Source organism: Amphiura filiformis, chromosome 16 (assembly GCF_039555335.1).
Source record: "Amphiura filiformis chromosome 16, Afil_fr2py, whole genome shotgun sequence".
Lineage (NCBI taxonomy): Eukaryota > Metazoa > Echinodermata > Ophiuroidea > Amphilepidida > Amphiuridae > Amphiura > Amphiura filiformis.
The window spans coordinates 43,159,984-43,180,678 of record NC_092643.1 but is presented as its reverse complement, the minus strand read 5'-3'; the positions used below and the strand labels follow the sequence as shown (position 1 = coordinate 43,180,678).

The 20,695-nt window shown below is 37.5% G+C and overlaps 1 protein-coding gene across 1 annotated transcript in view; it reads left to right on the top strand.

Annotated features, from left to right (window-relative positions):
• LOC140172662 (uncharacterized) overlaps positions 1-20,695 on the top strand; it is a 162,602-nt gene that overhangs the window by 98,865 nt on the left and 43,042 nt on the right. Inside the window, exons 25-35 of the mRNA XM_072195794.1 lie at positions 3,166-3,242; positions 4,130-4,381; positions 4,858-4,962; positions 9,094-9,156; positions 10,161-10,403; positions 12,803-13,045; positions 13,894-14,124; positions 14,813-14,896; positions 16,268-16,510; positions 18,515-18,682; positions 20,117-20,284. Coding sequence (XP_072051895.1) covers positions 3,166-3,242; positions 4,130-4,381; positions 4,858-4,962; positions 9,094-9,156; positions 10,161-10,403; positions 12,803-13,045; positions 13,894-14,124; positions 14,813-14,896; positions 16,268-16,510; positions 18,515-18,682; positions 20,117-20,284 — 1,877 coding nt within the window. The remainder of the gene's footprint in view (positions 1-3,165; positions 3,243-4,129; positions 4,382-4,857; positions 4,963-9,093; positions 9,157-10,160; positions 10,404-12,802; positions 13,046-13,893; positions 14,125-14,812; positions 14,897-16,267; positions 16,511-18,514; positions 18,683-20,116; positions 20,285-20,695) is intronic.

Sequence of the window (20,695 nt, the reverse complement as noted above, 5' to 3'; positions counted from 1 at the left end):
GTCTTTTGGACAGGCGATCGCAAACTTAGACGTTCTGAAAAATGCCTAGGCCATCCATTACCCGTCCGATGAAATTCAAAGATCAATTAATAGTAGAATTCACTTTTAAAAGTTGGATTTTTGTAAAATCACAAACTTACAATGCTTAAAGCCTCCAAGGGCTGGTTTCTCGAAGCATGGCTAGTGGTCAGGCTTCCTAAACCATCAGGCTAAAGTCCAATTAGTCCTATACATGTATACAATTTCACCCAGAAAGAAAAATCAATTGAATGGATCCACATTGGCAAGGCTAGCCTACTGGCTTTGGAGGCCTGACCACTAGCCAAGCTTCAAGAAATCGGACCCAAATGTCTTAAAAGAAGGGAATTTATGATGCATTATTGTGGTCACATCATGATGAACATGTTGTTTTTCATGTTGTTCTACAGTCACTGGCAGCTGAAATCCCAGGTTTGGACACACTGTATCAACAAAATCACAACGAATAAGTGAAATTGTATTTTGATTTTTAAATTTTTTATAGATAAAATGAAACTATATTCATTAAAATGTTACTGGCTGTAAACAAAATAAAAAGTAAGAAAACATTATAGTTCCACAAACTTGTACATTGACTACAGTAACAGGCTATTGCGGTTGAAATTCATATACCCCTATGATGAAAGATATGACCTCCCAGGGGTGTAGATTTCAGATGGAATCACCTATTCTGGTAACCCCATTTAAAATTCACGTTCCCTTTGTGTAAGATTAAGGTCATGTCTCCCATAGGGGATATGGACTTCAACCGAATAGCCGAATATGAAAAACTAAAACTTGCTATCAGTGAATATTTTAACATGAAATATGGTGCCCCATTTCTAATTGTATGTTGTATGTATTTTACATTTATAAATGAATTCAGAGGACATTTGTAACAATTTATAAATGAGTTGATCAACTGTTTTTTACAACTGATTTTGTGAATTGACCAATAAAATGAAAATATTTCCATGAAATAACAATGTCTTTTTAATTTGTTGTCTTGTTTCCTATAACAGGTCATGAGAGGTTGTAAAGAAATTTCCTAATTTTGACTTGTTACCACGAAATGAGCGTAAAGTCGCTAGTTGGTAGGTTTAAAACACCCTGGCTGCTGAGTTGATGTTCTTCGTGAATGGCCCATTTGTGCTCCCATTCACAAAGGACACACAGACATACTATTGGCTTGAACAGGTGTGCGTGGAACAAAGAACACCAACGCAGTTACTAGCCAGGGCATCTCGGAACTACCAACTTGCAACTTCACGTTCATTGCGTGGTCGCAGGACACAATTGTAAAGAATTCCAGGTATGCGATGGTGATCATCAAGCGTGTAGAAGATGCACGTCAACTCCCCTTGTATACGCTGAACCTGAATGACCATTGGGTCAACTGCCTTGATGTCATGATTGTTGATTAGCCAATCAGCATGACTGTTTATCACTTCTGCGTTCATACACATATACGCTCAACTCATGGCACATAACTCTGAACTAGGAAATTTACTTTGGCTATAGCGTGGTGAATGAACCTAACCTGAAGTTTGTTTGGTATTTAATAGGCAACAATTATTTGGATTATGTTACTGCGTGTGTCAATAAAATCCCAACTAACACTCACATAATTGTACATAAGTGTGCACCAGTCGTGCATTAATGCAACTTGCAACTAGCATAAGTGTTGCGCCCAACTGCATGCATGCCATTCTATATCAATACCCATGAGTTTTATATTTTTGCCTATTATAAGCCGAACAAACTTTAATCCAAGTTAACCAGACCTAATATATCCTTATTTTGTCCCCTTGCCTAATGTAATTTAACATAGCTGGATCTAACATATAGATGAATTGACCTCAATGTTTATCAACAAAGGCAAGGGACTGGTATATCGATATGGTTGAGGGAACTCCATGCCATCACTACACTGTTCAATAGCCTTATTGTGATGTGGCGGGAGCCCTGAACAAAATATGATGCGCTGTGCATACTGCCAGGCAAAAACAATGGAAATTGTGATGATGCGTAAGATACTGCCAGGCATTGACGCCAGAAGTCAACTCATCTATACTAATTTAATATAACATTAATTAGCCTATAAAAATGACCTAAGCAAACCTGACTGGGCCCAAAATCTTCTGTCTTTCATCAGTTGTTGATTCTCTGATGGCTGTAGGCCAATATCACTCCTGATGGTGTCAGGGTATTAAAGTGGTCTTCTGCCTCTATTTGGATTCTCATCAGGAGGGGTCCATAAAATTAGTCTTACCAACTTTACTAACAAATTGCCTTATAAAATATTTATTGAAATCTTGTTTAGTCTATTGTATTTTGAGAGTTAGGATGCACAGGAGAGCCTTTAAAATTCTGCTGCAAACTATCAAAGCTACCCATGGCATATCACTACATATTGGTGATCTTGTTTAGCTGTATTCATTCCCCATCTAGAATCTTAAGATTATCATCTGGGTGCCAATTGAACACACCTATCCTCTGTTCAACCAAGTTCTTTTTGGCTCTGCAGTAGCACACCTCTCTAACAATCTACGCAGTAGCATCTGACGGTCTCTGTCCCTGAATATATTTAAGTTATGTCTCTAGACTTAATCTTTTTGCACAGTATTTTCAATATTGATGGCGTAATTTTTTCCTTTGTCTCTCTATTAATTATCGAATTACTGCATTTACGGTTTATCATGGTGGACGTAAAACACCTAGAGTCATTATCATTGGGCGCTGTATTAAGATTGTCATCATCATTATTTGGGGACGTCAAAAATTGGGGTTACTTAAAAGCCATTGGCTACAGCATAGTAAGCTAACTTGCCGCATCTTGGTACTGAGAAGTTCTAGCAACACTGCTGAAATGGGTGTTACCAGTGGAGGATTGCTCCTGGCAAGTAAGTGATGTTGGATAAATATTGGTGTACCTTTGATGCCAGTCTCATACTAAGCAGTCACAATGAGCATAGCTTTTTTTTTTCCAGTGGTGTACATCATTGGAAAAAAGACCACTGCACTTGTGGTGACTGCTTACATGACACAGGCATAAGACTGATACATTTTTGAAACACTGATTGTTATGATTTGTGTATTTTTTCACTGTTTTATTTCAGATTACTAGTATGAAGCAAACCATTTTAGACAGAGATCAGTTGATAGCTCAGTTAAGGGAAGACATGGCTGAATCTCAGCAACAGTATGCAGCTTGTTATGATGAGGTTAGTAATTCAAAAAGAAGATATATTAACTCTAATGCCCTGAAGTGGGTTTGGTTGGAGGTGCCTTAAGAGTTGTTCATTGCCACCTGTTGGATGAAGGAGAGGTGCCCAGGCTGTACGGTTTTGAAGCATTCAGGATGGTTAGGGATCAAGATGGCAGGATTTGAGCTGGGTTTGTAGGCTCTGAAGTCCGAACCCTTGCAAAAAAGGGGGTGCCCATGTATGCATCCCCAGGTCTGTTACCTGAACTCAGCATCATGGTCAGAGTCGAATTAAGCTATAAAGTTCAAAAACATGCTTCGCTTGCCCAGACTATAAATTACATATGTGACCTACTCCCACGAAATGAGCATAAAGTCGCAAGTAGGTAGTTTCAAAATGCCCTGGCTACCTGTTCAAGCCAGTAGTATGTCTATATGTCCTTTGTGAATGGGGCACAATGGGCCATTCACAAAGGACATACTACTGGCTTGTAAGGCAAAAGAAACAAATTAGTTTGATCTTTCGATCGACCGTCGATGCTTGTTCGGTCCTTAATATTTATGAAATCAATTAATTTACTAGTTTTAATTGTGATAAAATATTAATTTGTGCCTGTAGTGATATTGACCAATATAAATTTAGCATTAATTCTGATTAATTAGTTGATAGTTCATTAATAACAAGCATCGAAGCAGCATCGAAGGTCGATCCAAAGATCGAACTAATTTGTTTCTGGTGCCTAAAGGTATTAAACAAAGAACATCAACTCAGCCGCCAGGATGTCTCAAAACTACCAACTCTCGATTTTATACTCATTTCGTTGTTGCAAGTTACATATTTCGTAAGTAGGATATTGACAAATGACATCACTCATCATATCACATATTACCAATTGTTTTATTTAGGTGGTGAAAGTAGAAGAAGAATTAAAACACTTCAAGTCAGACAACAACAAGCTATCCATTCAAGCTCAGCATGATGCCCAGGAGCTACTCAAGCTAGCAGAGCGCGTACAGCAGCAGGAGATGGACATCACTATCATGCAGGAAAAACATCGGACGTGTCAGAATGAGGTGGCTAGTAGAGATAAGAGTAATATTAAGTTACAATCAGAATTAGACACGGCACAACAGCAGTATCATGGATCATTGGAAGAGGTAAGGCACAATCTTAAAGGTCTTATAGCCCTATCGGTACCCCGATAGGTACCGCTGGCTCTTTCTATCGTACCCTGTAGTATGGAGTAGTGGTGCATAGGGATGTAATTTTGGTATATTTACCGCGAAAATATCATGTTCCACACAGTTCCATGGGCACCACCATCTTGAATGTGATCCCGGAAGTGAGCAACCGATTTTGAAACTTTTTTTTTCACTGATAATATTACAAACAATACAGTAGACTTTGCTCAATAATTTTTTCTGTTGGCCATAAAGAACATTTTTCACAGATGTAAAACTCTTACAAGATAAGCATCAGCAGAGAACTACTTGCGCACAAAAACAATTGTTTTCTTAAGAATTAAAACCATGCAAGAATCCCACTAATCATGGATGTCTTTTAAACCTTTTATATTATCACAGCTATTTGTTTTTTGTTTTTTTATGTGTTTTTTATTTGTTTTTTTGTTCAGTTACAAAGCAGAGAGGAGAGAGTAGAGCAGTTACAGATGAGAATAAAAGAATTACAGATGGAATCTCAAGATCTCAAAGATGACCTGTCACAGAGGGAAAGGAAGGTAAATGCACAGTAACCCCATGAGAACAACCTGCCGATTGGACAAAAAGAAGTTTTCATTATCAATTAGACCAATCAGCAACATTGTTAGAATAATTTCACCACACAAAAAAATTGGGGTGAATTATTTGCAAAGCTCCATTCTGATTGGTGATTAAAGTGAAGATATCACATAATTGACCAATCAGGCAATGTTAGATCGGCAAGTAGTGCTCAGAGGGTTAACAATAGAATTAGTTCAGAAAGATGTAGTGTGCAGTAAACAAACACATCACAATCAATCACATACTGGTGACAGTGGGTTCAATGGTGTGGTATGATTTTGTACACTGATCATGTACCATGTTGATCTTACTTTACACACCATATTGGATGTAGGGGTCCACTGTGGCCAGAAAGTGATTGGGTTGAATCTGTTTTCATGGTTGCTGATGACCGCAGTGTTTTCCATAAAGCTCCCTCTGAAAAGGTCTACCATCATCAGGTCATGCAAAAAAGTCTACCATCATCAGCTCATGCACTTAGCATAGACCCTGTCATAGCCTTTATATCAGCTTTGATATGGGAATATGTGACATGATCAAGGGGAATGAGTCACATGTCGACCCTGATCTAAAGAGGACATTAAGAGCTTTCAGAAACTGAAAACCCCATGTTGATACGACTTTTCTTTGTGAAGTTACATCAATTTATCAATTGCTGAAAACAATATAAAACAAAAGAATTTTAACACTTTCTTTGCCAATATCTCAAAATCAATATTTGCGACATCCGACTCATTTCCCTTGATTGTGTCACATATCTGGATATCACAACCTGTGAAAAAAAAAAATATGTTGTTCATTGCATGCAGTACTATAAAACGGATATAATAGTGACAGTGCTTACCATCAATACAAATGCGATGGTAAATATAATTTGAGATGAAGATGAATCAAATCCTTATATCCATGGACAGGTATATTGCCATCCTACGGTTTCTTCTCCTCCATCTCCTCCTTATCTATGCCTGTGGAACAGGGCATAGATATTCTGCTTATGCTCTTTAGTCTTCTCCTTTTCCTTCTTCTTCTTCTCCTTCTGACCCTTCACATTAACAGGGCTATCTCCAAAACTACAAGGACCCCATGGCTCATATTTGGCACACTTAATGGCCCTACCCCATAGATGTGCCTTTTGCCTATTTTGGCCCCATAGGTAAGGTCACGGGCCCCAGGGGCCCAAATGTAAAAATACAAAGCATGCCGCTTTCTCATCAAATAAAGCAGCCTCAGGGCCCTGAGTTGGTGCACTGATAGCCCCAGGAGTACTCTATATTTACATGTATACATGAGCCCCATATGTCATATATTATGGGCCCCAGGGCCCCAAATGTTTAAAAAAAAGGGCAACAGTTTGACAAGGTTAGCTGTGAAACTACAAGGGCACTAGGGCTCATATGTGGCACACGATGGGCCCGAACTTGTAGATATGCATTTTAACAATTATGGCCCCAGATTTTTTTAAGGCTAGGGGCCCAGAGGCCCAAATGTTAAAACAAAGGGCCGGCCGTTTCTCAGCAAATAAAGTAGCTACAGGGCTCAGATTTGGTACACAGATAGGTTTTCAGTGTAGGGTGATGGAACAGCAATTAAAGGACACTCCGCTTTGGGATTAAAGGGGTATTCAGATTTTTTTTTTTGTATGGAACATGTTTGTTGCATTATTTAAGGAGGAGCGCCTCAAGCGCTTACACAGCAAATGCAATTAAAGGGCTATTATTTGATTTTTAATTAATTAATTAATTTTAATTTTTTTTGTTGGTATACTGATAGCCCTTTTAGAATATGGGGTGTCAGTTGGTGTTAGGGTGATGGAACAGCCATTAAAGGGACACTTCGTTTTGGGATTAAAGGGGTATTCCGATTTTTTGATTTTTTTTTTTTTTTGATTTTTTTTGTATGGAACGTGTTTGTTGCATTATTTAAGGAGGAGCGCCTCAAGCGCCATACAGCAAATGCAATTAAAGGGCTATTATTTGATTTTTAATTAATTAATTTTAATTTTTTTTTTGGTATACTGATAGCCCTTTTAGAATATGGGGTGTCAGTGGGTGTTAGGGTGATGGAACAGCCATTAAAGGGACACTCCGTTTTGGGATTAAAGGGGTATTCAGATTTTGATTTTTTTTTTTTTTTTTTTTGGATTTTTTTTGTATGGAACATGTTTGTTGCATTATTTAAGGAGGAGCGCCTCAAGCGCTTACACAGCAAATGCAATTAAAGGGGTATTATTTGATTTTTAATTAATTTATTTATTTTAATTTTTTTAGTTGGTATACTGATAGCCCTTTTAGAATATGGGGTGTCATGATGGATTAAGAATGTCATGGTGGGTTAAGGGGGAAAACACAGGCATAGATATTCGTGTTTGGTCAAACACAACTGTGCCCTCTAGTTCTCCTCCTTCTCCTATCAAACACATCATTCTGTCAAGGCTAGCGCTAAAACTATGGTACACTTATGGGCACTACCCCGTAGAAGTGCCTTTTGCCCATCTTGGCCCCAGAGGTCAAAGGTCATGGGCCCCAGGGGCCCAAATGTGGAAATACAAAGCACACCGTTTCTCATCAAATGAAGCAGCCTCAGGGCCGTGAGTTGGTACACTGATAGCCCTAGGGGTACTCTATATTCACAAATATACAAGAGCCCCATATGTTATATATTATGGGGCCCAGGGGCCCAAATGTTAAAATATGGTGCAACAGATTGACAAGCCTAGCTCTAAAAGTACAAGATCACTAGGCCTCATATGTGGCATATGTATGGGCCCTAAGTTGTAGATGTGCCTTTTGCCCATTTTGGCCCCAGATGTACAAGGCTAGGGGCCCCAGGGGCCCTAATGTTAAAACAAAGGGCCGGTCGTTTCTCAGCAAATAAAGTAGCTACAGGGTTCAGATTTGATATACAGATAGGTCTTTTAGTATTATATTGTCATATGTATATATAACTCCCATATGTCACATAATATGGGCCCCAGGGCCCCAAACGCTAAAACATAGGGCCGGCCGTTACTCAGTAAATAAATCAGCTACAATGCCCAGCTTGAGTAAACTGATAGCACTTGAGAATCGTACTTTAACATATGTACATGAGCCCCATAAGTCATATATATTGGGCCCCAGGGGCCCAAATGTTAAAACAAAGGGCCGGCTGTTTCTCATCATATAAAGCAGCTGTATGGCTCAGAGTTTGTATACAGATTGCACTTGATAATTACATTGTTATATGTACATATGAGCCCCATATATCGCATAATATTGGCCACAGGGCCCCAAACGCTAAAACATAGGGCCGGCCGTTACTCAGTAAATAAAGTAGCTACAGTGGCCAGCTTGAGTCTACTGATAGCACTAGAGAATTATTCTTCAACATAATTATGTACATGGGCCTCATAAGTCAAATATTATGGGCCCCATGGCCCCAAATGTTAAAACAAAGGGCGGGCCGTTTCTCATCAAAGAAAGCAGCTTCCGGGCTCAGAATATGTACACAGATATCACCTGAGAATTATATTGTAACTAACACCCACACACCCATCCACCCCACACACGTAGGACTAAAACAGACAGATCGTATTATATTATAATTAGAAATACCAGCGTTAAGGCTGTTCCAGTTAAATTACATACCCATTGGCTGTTCCATTTAATTTACATACTCCCTCTGAAATGGCCCCAAAATAGGCTGCTCCGTTTAATTTACATACTCCCTCTGAAATGGCTGTTCCATTTAATTTACATACTCCCTCTGGAATAGTTTCCCCCTAATCATATTGCATAGCCTCACTGTGAGTAAGAGATACTGACAACAGCAACCTATGGAGAGTAAGAGAGACGACTCCCCTGGGTTAGGGGACTTTTTACAATTTCTTTATTTTAAGTGCTACGACACTGCAACCTACATTCAATTAAAGCTTGTGACTTGGACTTTCACTTTTTACACATTTTCTGCCCAATTGGACGACTTTTTACAATTTCTTTATTTGAGTCCTCAGCAAATAAGGACTGTAAGTTTGGGTACACCGATAACATGCGGGTATAGCCGTATTTGTGTACAAATATATAGCCTTCTAGTTTTCAATTGTTTTTCAGATTGCTTCTGATGACAGGTTTACTCAACAGATTCAGGATCAATTGCAAGAAGTCAGACAAGAGGTATGTATTATCACAGAGCTGTATACCTAACATGATCAGAAGCACAACTCTCTGGTCCTATTAATATTTTTTGCCTACTATTTATTATACAGCACTGGAGAACTTAATGCCTGCAAAATAAAGCTGTGTGATTGGTGTTTGCTTGTGGACAAAACCAGAGCTCGCCACAGCTTTTTTGTACCCCTTGTTTGCTTCCTATCAATGAAAGAATTCAATATAAGAACCAGCTATCTGTTGCATCAGAGAGTCTGCCTACATTTTCAAGAGACATCTGAAAACTCCTGTATATTTATAAGTCTCTTCATGATCTATGAGCTCACAAAACTGGTGATAAATCAGTTCATGCAGCTGGCCCCAATTTCTGGAACCAGCTCCCTTTTTGCATCAGAAAGTCTGTCTACATCTTCAAGAGACATCTGAAAACTCATTACTTTCTCGATGATTGATAATTTTTTTTCTTATTGTAGTTTATTTATTTATTTATTTATTATTTATTTGGCAAAATTGACAACAATACAGAAAATAACAAATAAGCAAACTATCATCATCACAAGAAACACACAACCAAGTCAATGAGCCAGGATAACCCATAAAGTTGGCTAAATATGCCAACTTATTTCCAATGGGGTCCAAAATGAAAAGTTGCCTGCAAAAGGGAAATGAAAACAGAGCCACATTGATAATGTTGAGTGCTTCTTATTATTTGTTTTTATGCTTCTTGGTTTCTTTGTTAATGTAAGGCGCTATGATCATTGTAGAGCACCAAATTAGTATTTGTAAATAGATAATAATAAACATCTCTAATCTTTTGGAAGTGTTCTACCATATAGCTGCTTTGTTTGTTGATGATAATTACATGGTTTCATTAAGTGATATCAAGGCTAAAATGTTAAAAATAAATCATTAAATCGCACAGTGTTTCAATTAGGTTTCTGGTTATTAGTAAATTCTAGCTCTAATGCCTAGCTAATGATAAACATCACTTCTGTTGTTTCTTACACTAGGTCCAAGATCACCTGTCTACCATCAGTAAACTACAAGCTGAAATCCAACAGGAGAAACAACATAGAACAGAAGAAGAACGTAGTAGAACGGCTCAGATCAACAAGCTGAAGCGAGAATTAGAAGAGCAAGGATCTCGATTACAAGAAACACATGGATTAAGTGTCAAGTATAAGCAGAGTATAGAGAATCTAACAACAGATTTGAATAAGACACAACAGGTGCATAGAAGTGCACTGGAACAGGTGAGTCTATGGGCTATTCCATGAGGGATTCAATCATGTTTCACCGTTGTTCATCACCGATTAACAACGATGCGTCCGCGTTGTCTGAGTGGTTTACTTTGCGAGGGCAACTTTAGCTGCCCGAGTGAAGTAAACCACGCGGACGCGCCAGACGCGAGTTGTTAATCGGTGATGAACAACAGTGAAATATGATTGAATCCTTTCAACAACGAAACAAGGTAAAGATGTCTAATTCACATGATTCTTTTATTCGGAATGTCCGTTTGCCATTGCCACTCAACCTTACAAAAAGATCGCGGTATTTTTCTGTTAATATCTGCAATGAAACTAAAGAATAAAGCGGTAATATTTAGCTGCTACCGCCAACATAAGAGAGTTCATGTTTATGCATATGTTCCAGGCATGACAAATTTTACGCGCTTATGCTTAACGCGTAACCTTGCGTTCGCGTATACACTACTGAACTGTGGATTCATCACAGATTAACAACTGTACAAAGGAATAGGAAGAGTTGTTGAATTTAAAATTAACACTACCCCTGTGGAAGATTTTGGAAATATCTTCCACAGGGGGAGTATGTTTTCAAATGTAGGTCAGAGTTAATCATTATCTTCCACAACTGGAGTGAGTACTCATATTTGAAATGGAAGTTACCCAATTGGCTATTCTATTCAAAACTCATACTCTGTCTGTGGAAGACTTTAGTTAAATCTTCCACAGAGGTAGTGTGGATTTTAAATGAATTAGCCCAATGATCTTGATTACAAGAAACACATGGATTAAGTGTCAAGTATAAGCAGAGTATAGAGAATCTAACAACAGATTTGAATAAGACACAACAGGTGCATAGAAGTGCACTGGAACAGGTGAGTCAATGGCTATTCCATTTAGAATTAACACTACCCCTGTGGAAGATTTTGGAAATATCTTCCACAGGGGGAGTATGTTTTTCAAATGTAACTGGTCAGAGTTAATCATTTTGAAAACCATACTCCTCCTGTATTATTTGAAATGGAAGTTAGCCAGAACAGGTGCAATTTCACTGCCATTTACCACTGCAGCTGGTGAATCATCAGAATCAAATCGCATCAACAAGGCCAGCCGCACTTAGATTGTAACATTCACCAATTATCTGTGCAGGTCCCCAAATTCCATTGGGTGAAAGAAGTTTTTAATAACTAAGCACTTAACCACCGAATTTGAAAGCAGGAGGAAACCGGATGTAACAGTGCAGAATGTTGATGCGGGAGTCTTACCTTTTTGTAAGACATTCTTGTTGGGAAATTCACGATTTAGGATTCTGATTCCTTTCACACACGGCTATTGCCGAATCCAGGGGCGTAGCAAGAGCCTCGGGGGCCCATGGACAAGAAATATAATGGGGCCCTTTTAGCAGGGCTGTATTTACCATTGGGCCAGAGGGGCCCCAAAAATTCCGTGTGCATGTTCCTCTTAGCCCGACAACACCATGTTTTGGACCAAAATATGGTAAAATTGCACAATTTTGCGTGCTTCTCACATATCATACTAGCCCTTCACATAGTAAAGTTCACCTTCATTTTGGGCTAAAATGGTCTGAAACTGAAAATTTATTTCGCGCGCAAATGTCCCCCGGAAATGTATTAGTAAGATCGGAACAAAATATGCTTATATCCCTCTAATTTGCAATACTTTTGCCACCACTGTCAATCTTTGGCCCCCAGTTTGTAAACCAAACTTGGTCTTTTGAGTGCACATGCCTTCCTCATGGTGAGTTTTGGGCCTCCAAATTTTGGCCTGGCACAGGTAAATTCGGCCATGCCTTTTAGCATCTCCTTAATCAGCGCTTATTTCATTTTCTCTTTTGCTTGGGGCCCCTGAACCCTCAGGGCCCATGGACTTCGTCCACCCTGTCCCCCCCGCTTGCTACGCCCCTGGCCGAATCATTCCAATCGAACCAACACACAATGAGTTCGCTCTTACATTTTTATGATTTGATATGACTTTGCATTTTGATGTTGTGGAGATGAAGAAATAAATTCACTACCAAACCAAGTTGCTGCTTATCAAGAACTTTTATTTAACCAGTGGCCTACCGCATTATATTTTATATTACCAACGGCCTCGTTAGACGGAGATACTGGAGAAAACCTGCGAGAGCAAGCATGGATCAGGATTGGTACCAAGTGCACATACTATAACAGACCTGACTCCTTGGGCACAGCCAGGTTTTAAACCCAGGATTCAATGGTGCAACAGCTGTGCCAACTCACTCCCTAAAGCAAATCTCCTTTTTTTTGGCCTAGTATTGGTTCAGTGGTTCTTAAGATAGCTCTTGATATTTTGAGAAAATATCTCAAAACTTTTTATGTTGAAGCTTATGGCTAGCATGCAGAGCATTAATATTATCTCTTTTACAGATCTCCCAAAGTAACCATACATTAGAGGAAACAGAAGATGCCCTTGCCCATGCCAAACAGGAGATAGCAAGTTATGAAGACTTACTACAACAGAATCAGTATTCAATGGAAGAACTTAACACTGAGTTAAACAACTACAAGGATAGATATAGCCATGTTGTATCACAGTTACAGATGTTAGAAGGGACGTCGGCAACCAGTATACAAAGCCTTGAGAAACAGGTGTCTGAAATTACATATAAGGTGAGATAAATGTTTATTTTATGATAAAGGCGTGTCAGCAATTGCTATGTGCATCTTCAGGGAAAGTTTGCTGAGATACTTAAACTGTCCCACTACTTGTATTTCAGTAAGCAGCAGTTTTCTTGAGATTAGGCCAAATGTAAATGCTTTATAGTGAGTTTATTGGATTGTAAGGCAACTCAAGAATGACAAGTGCAGGATGTGTATTCTGCAGGACCATTACTATGAGATATGTGGTACTATGCATGAAAATCAAAGTTAAAGGTACAATCCTTAGAGAATCATTTTTAAACATCAGGAGGACACAAATAATACATTGGTGTCTTGCCTCGTCTCATAGGCCCGGTTTCTTAATTTAGCAAACATTGTTTTTGGCCATTGTGACACTTGAGCAGAATTGGTCATGACGGGTAAGTTCATGTACTGTATTTGTTCCATTAACCGCCCATGCCCCTATAAGTGCCAACCCATTGATTTTACAACAAGCAAAGTGATATTATTAACTGCTCATGCAAATCTGGAACATGGTCTTAAACATATGATGTCACACTGATGATGATGGATGAATATTTTGGGCCATTTTTTTCATATGCAATTATGTAAACAATATAAATAATAAGCGCCCATCCAAAATGACTTTGTTAAGCACCTTGGGTGGTTATTGGAATGGATGCTGTATTTGTGTGTGTGGTGCAGTTGGATATCTCCCAGAACAGAAATCTTGAGTGCATTGGTTCAATCTCCACATGTTCTGAGTTTGTCGCTCTCTAAATTTATTATGTGCCAGTTTCATCTGTGCTGTTTTCTATATAAATAAATAAAAACCAATTAATTTTGATATGATCCAGATGAAACAGAAGGATGAGTCCATTGAGAAGCAGAAGCAAGATCTCGCTAACCTCCAACAACAACTAAAAGATAAGATGAACACTATCAAGGCAAGAGATGAGACTGTGGAATCTCTAAATAACGATGTGCATAAACTTAAGGCTGATTTGAAAAGTATACGAACCAAGCTAAAGGAGGCAGAACAGAATACAGAGAGCTTGAATTCTAGACTAGGACAGTCACAACAAGAGGTGAGTTGACTTGATTTAAATAATAATGATGATGACCACAACAATGACCACAATGTTCAAGGAAATGTTTGACAATTTCAGTAGCCTGTCGGGCTAATCCACCTAGAAATCTAGTTGTCTCCTTAAATTTCAGTAGCTTGCTTATGTAATATATAATGTATTGGTATCAAATATCTACATTTGTTGGTAGAGAGGAATTGCACTTGCTTAGATTTTGAGAGCGTACACAACGTAAACATGAAAATGGGGTTCTGATTGGTTAATTCAATCGTCTCACAATCATAACAACAGACCAGTATTCTGATTGCAGATTATGTGTCAAAGTGTTGGCCGGCACAGAGCAGCACTCATGAAGGAAACAGAAAGCTCTCTGCATGTCGATCATTAACAGGGGGGTTGCATAGCAAGAGAGTGCTGTTCTTTTCTAAAAGCTGGTGTAGTATCCTGTTGGCTTACATGTCAGTGTTTTCTGGATGTTTGGCTGCCATTTTTTTAAATCTCTGAGGGTGACTTTGATAATGATGCCCATGATGTGTTGAAGTAACAATGTTGATGTTGACATACAAATTTATAAACAGATTGTAAGACGGGAACATATGAAGTGCTGTAGTGATTCTTTCATACCAGTGATTGGCTGTAAAATTTTTACATGCATTTTAAATTCATTTTATTCACTTTCGTTTTGCAGTGCTCAAAGTATCAAGAGTTGGGCAGGAGGTTGGAGTCTGACTTGAATGCATACAAGGATGAACATCAACATACACTAGAGGAGGTAATATCATGGTATATTGGTAGCAGAGATTTACAAAGTATTTCAGTATTACAGATCATATTTGTAAATGCAAACCTAAATGGGTGACTCCCATTTGAAATCTACACCCCCCTCTATGGTAGATTAAGGTCATGTCTGCCATAAGAGGTGTATGGATTTCATCTGGAATAGCCCAATGGTGTCCTGTAAAACAATTGTATACACATAATTAAATAACTTCTTGTTAATTATAAAATAGAGTAACAAAGTAATTGATAAAGTAATAAAGAAAACAATGAACTGCTTATTCAAATCAGGGACTTATGATGAAAGTGTATCTTCCAAGAGCGCTAAAACACAAGGTATGGGCTATGTTACAATTTGAACATCTCCAGTTCATCGATCATAGATATTTGGGTCATACATTCATCATTCCTCATGTGGACAATTATCTTTTCAGCATATTTAATGAAATAAGAATCACCCAGTTCATGGAATTATAATTGTTACATTTTCGTTCATGAAAATCTATCTGTGTTGGTATAATGAATGATTAAAGATTAAAACTTTTGTTCCAAACACAAGAAATTATTCTTACCTCAGAATTTTTATAATGGCTCTCCCTTTTTCATCAGCGAGAATGAGACTGTGACGTGTATTACCAGGTCGAGAACTTTTGACTTGATCACAGTGTTGTAGACTTGTGGAAGCCATATGAAAATTCTGAGGTGGGAATAAATGTCACATTTTCATTGAGTAACATATAAACTAACAGATTCATATTACATGGTTTGTCATACATAATTGTTTGCCACTTAATGTTCCTTGTTTAAAAAAAATCCTAAACATATTAAAGTTTATATCGTCACTGGGCGGGAAAAACCTCATATGTACTTTTTGCCCTTGAACATGGATGAAGCAAACCATTCAGTTATAAAGTCTACACCTACAAGGCTTTATCCATGTTCAAGGGCCAAAAGTACATAATGAGGTTTTTCCCGCCCAGTGACGATATGTGCATGCATAGTTAAAACAATGAGAAATTCAGTATCAACTGTGACTACATATCTTTGCCATTGAAATGTGTGTTTGTGCGCCCCTTACAACTTTGTAAGTTTGGTTGCACTCGCTCTCAGCACAGAGCTCATTTTCAAACATCAGAGATGCTACTAATCAGGTATTTGCCTGCATTCATTGTTTTTGTGTGAGTCAAAATTTTGATGTTTTTATTTATTTTCATCCCATTTTGGATCTTTTCAGCGTGAATTCACACACAGTTTCAATATTTTCTCACCAGTTTCAGATTTTTGGAGTGAAATTAAATGGTATCTCCGATTCATAGTCATACATTCCACTACATAATGTTTCATCTCATTTAATTTATGTTATAAGGTCGATGATAAGGATAGCCAAATCAAAGACCTTAATCTCTCCATACAAGAACTAGAAGATAAACTCACAGCAAGTAATGAGGAAATTGTGATACTAAAGCAACACATTGAGAGACTACAAGCTGATTTGACTTTAGTGCGGGAAGAAAAAGGAAAAGCTTTGGAAGAGTCTAGGAGTATTGAGACCGTACTGAAAAACTCTCAGATGAATCTCACATCAACTAATCAGAAACACAGTTTGGAGGTTTGTATATTTCTTGATGTGTGTGTCATGTGTACTCACATGACACATGTATGAAATAAAGTATTAAAGGGGTGTGACCCGATCAACAGCCTTTAATATCCCCCATTTTTTCATAAAAACTGAGATTTTGATATCAGAATTTGGGAAATTCCCAATTTTGTTTTATGAAATGATGTTTTCTCAAACTGGGAATTCCTATTTTTAATAACATTTGCCCTGGGAATTCCCAGATTTGCCAGTAAAATGTGACATGTCTTTTAAGGGGATAACCCATTATGGCTAGTAGTGCAGGGAACCACAACTGGCAGCGCGCACGCCACTTGTAGCGTAGTGCCGCATTTCAAAAGGAGCATGGTGGCTAGTAAGGAGGATAAATTATTGAATTAATCAAGAAATCATGTCCAAGGAAAGCCATCATAAGCTATATAAAAAAGATAAAATCCAACAGCTTCCGGGGGCACTTCCCCCTGGACCCTTACCGGGGAGTAACCCATGAACCCCACCAGAGGCAAAGCAAGCCCATCAACCCCACCTGTTAGTCAACCCCTCCACTCTCATGGATAAAATAGCACTTTAGAATTATGTACATTTTAAAGTAGCACTTTAAGGCATTTAGTTGAGAAACCCTGAGCATGAGGTGGGAAAAGCAGGTGAGCTACTTTGCTCTTTAATGTTTTGATTAAAGTAAAAATAACTTGGGTATCAGGGTTGTAGCTAGCCCAAGTTGGGTGCCGGCTAATTTTACTATCCAATTCATGAATTAGAGCACAGGCTTGGGGCACAATCTTTTTAGTAAACGTAAGGAATCACCCCCTAAAAAATTAATTTTTTGCTCTTTTTATGATAAGAAAATCATTTAAAAAAATCTGTGCCGGTCGGCCAGCGTCAGTGCTGGCCGACATCAGCCAGCATAGCTACAAACCTGCTGGGTATTAATTAAGTAGTGAAGAATAAATAACTGCAACCAGCGGAAACACTGATACTAGCAGGTGTAGATGATATGCAATTTAGGATATATTGGTAAAGTAGTTCTTGCAACCCCTGAAAGATGATTACATACATCAATTACATTGTTTTTGTAAATTAATAATACATACTCGCCCCATAAGCACACTCACTTTCTCTGTCACTACATCAATGACATTATGCAAATGTTATCATATAAGGGAAATACACATTCTTGCAGAAAGTGCTTCATTTGTACTACATACTGTTTGCCATATGAATTCCACATTGTATGTTTAATTTTGGTGTTAATAGTTACCCAAAAAATACTCATAGATGCTCTTATATTTTGTTTTCACAAGATTCAACTTTTTGAACTAATTTTAAACATGGTTCTTTATAAGTTCTATCCTTGAATTAAAATTAATATTAATAAGCAAGAGGTGTGTAGAATGGGCCATTCCATTTGAAATCCATATACCCCTATGGAAGACATGACCTTAATCTCCAACACAGGGGGTGTATATTTCAAATGGAGTCACCATTCAAGTAATCCCATTTGAAATTCATACCCCCTGTGTGAAAGATTAAGGTTATGTCTTCCATAGGGGGTGTGTGGATTTCACCAGGAATAGCCCAATGCATTAGTAATCCTTGTGAGTGCATACAAACATTTGAAATTTGCATGCATCATAGCTTCAAAGTGAAAGTCTAGTAAATTCTCAGGATGTATTTTTCCGCATGAAAAATATGATTTTTGGCCTTATTTACACACCTTTGTGTGTGGGCCACCTTAATTATGAACCGCGTAATTCTAGTTGTACAGATTTTCTGATCTAGCAAATGATTGACAGTGTCTTTAAAAGAGGCGTTCACTTTGATAAAAGCGGAATTACGTAAATATCAATTCAATTAGGATGATTTGTCAGATTTCCTGATTTACATAATTATAGCGAATCAAAGATTGTCTCTTTAAAAGAATTTACCTTGGTAAAAGAGGAGTTACATAAATATAAATTCTATTTTGAGTGAAAGATATTTTCATCTGACCCATGACAGGTTGTCAAATATGAGGATCAAGTGAAGCAGTTGGAAGGTAAACTAACAGGTGCCAAGAAGATCAGTAAGGCATTAGAAAAAGAACTGACTAAGAGAGGTGATACAGTCAAGACATTAGAAAATGAACTGAAGATGGCACAAGAAACTATCAGAGCAAAGGCAGAAGAGGTGAGTAGTTATACAGACCACAAAATAATTAAGGTACCGGTTATTTTCACCCCTGTTATAAACAAAAACAGCTCTGTCATGATTAGAACCAGCAGCCAATAGCTGCATCTTTTAGCACATATTTAAAGCCTCATTTATTGAAATGTGTCAAGAAATAAAGACATAATGATCCAAAATCCCAAGGAAGATGCAAATTCAAAAGTTGCAGTTTGCTCCATTGCATGCTCTATTGATTTGTACACAAAGCGTTCTCGAACAAGAGCGCTGTGCTTTCCATTGATTAGAACATTAAAATGCAACTATTGATTTTGTTCCTTCCCTGGGTTTTAGATCACTGTTTTAATTCTCAACCGATTTCAACAAATGAGGTCTTAAATCAGAGCTAAAGGGTACAGGTAGTGGCTGCTGGTTTTAATTTTGACATATTTGTCTTTGTTTAGGATATACAGGAGTGAACATAACTGGTACCTTAAACTTTTGCAGTCTGTATTTGATGCATTGCCATAAAACCAGGAATATAACAATTTAAATTTGTGAGATTTTGATATAACTTTTTAAGATTAGAAACTAAGTTTGTTCATGTACACTGTATACTTCATTATTGTCTTATATGACAGCATCGTGCAAGCAGATTCAGATATACTCCATGCAATCACTACTCCCCATTCCAGAAAAAATACAGCACTAATTTGGGGGATTAAAACAATATTATCAAGTTCAACTAAATGAAACATAGCTCAGTCCTAATCATTCATTTAGTACTAACTGGAGATAAAAAAAGTTTATTATTTTAATAGTTTCTTGAAAAAAGAGCCAAAAAAACATGCATTTTCAGCATGTTTTCTGACAATGGAGTCACCAAAAATCAAAGACTTGAAACTAGTCTAAGCATTCAAAATCTTGAGTATATTCCAAAATTTTGCTCTAATTTTCGCTTTTTTTGCAAGTTACTCTAATTAATGATTGGTATAAGAATAAAACATGTCTTTTCCAAAAATTAGAACGCATAAATTGAAATTAGATTTATTAGAAGTCTTTAGACTTGATTGTTACAGTATGCGAAAAACACTCTAAAAATGCACGTTTTGGGCCCTTAATTCATAAATTTGGCCAAATAGTGAAATTTAACTTTTATTTCCAATTAGGACTAACTAAATGATTATGATTTAGCTATATTTCATTTGGCAAAACAGGATAATATTTTTTTAATCTCAAAAATTTAGTGCTGTATTTTTCTGGAATGGGGAGAAGGAAGATGTTCCTGTAGGCCCTACAGCATGATAGCTGAATGCTTTTGGTGAAGTCACTGATAACTCAACCTTGATTTAACAGCAGGCAATCAAAATCGTGTAATGCTACGATATTGTAATGCTGCGAAAAAGTAGCAAAAACTAAACAAATACTTTGATAATTTTGACTTATTGTATCTTCCAGATTAACAGACTGAATACTACTGTTTCCAGCCTGACAGAAGAAATCAAACATTTACAAGCAGAGGGAAGGCAATCAGAAAATGAAAGAGCACACCTTCAAGGGGAGTTACAGCAGTTAAGAGAAGATCTTGCTGATGCTAGACATCAGTATAGAGATTGTGCACAAGAGGTATTTCACTACAAACCTTTCCTCATCTTTTCTTTTGGACATTTTCAGACATATTACAACCAGAATTTTTTTGCTAATCTTCTTACAGAGACGATTGAGTACATTTTGAAGACAAGTCTGCAATATGTACATTTACAGTTCTTTATGATCTTCCAATCTTGGAGACATTGGGCCATAAAATATACTGTATCAATTATTGTTTCAATACTGTGTAAAATTGAATTTTTGGGAATTTTGTGAATGGACATGGTGGCATGAAAACAGCAACATTCAAACATTTTTTTTATACATATTGTTATATTATACTTGACTTAAATTTTGTGAAATGAACAATTTACACAATTTACAATAACTTGGAAAATGTGGAACATTCTGTACATAGAAATATAACAAGTGTATAGACTATGCAAT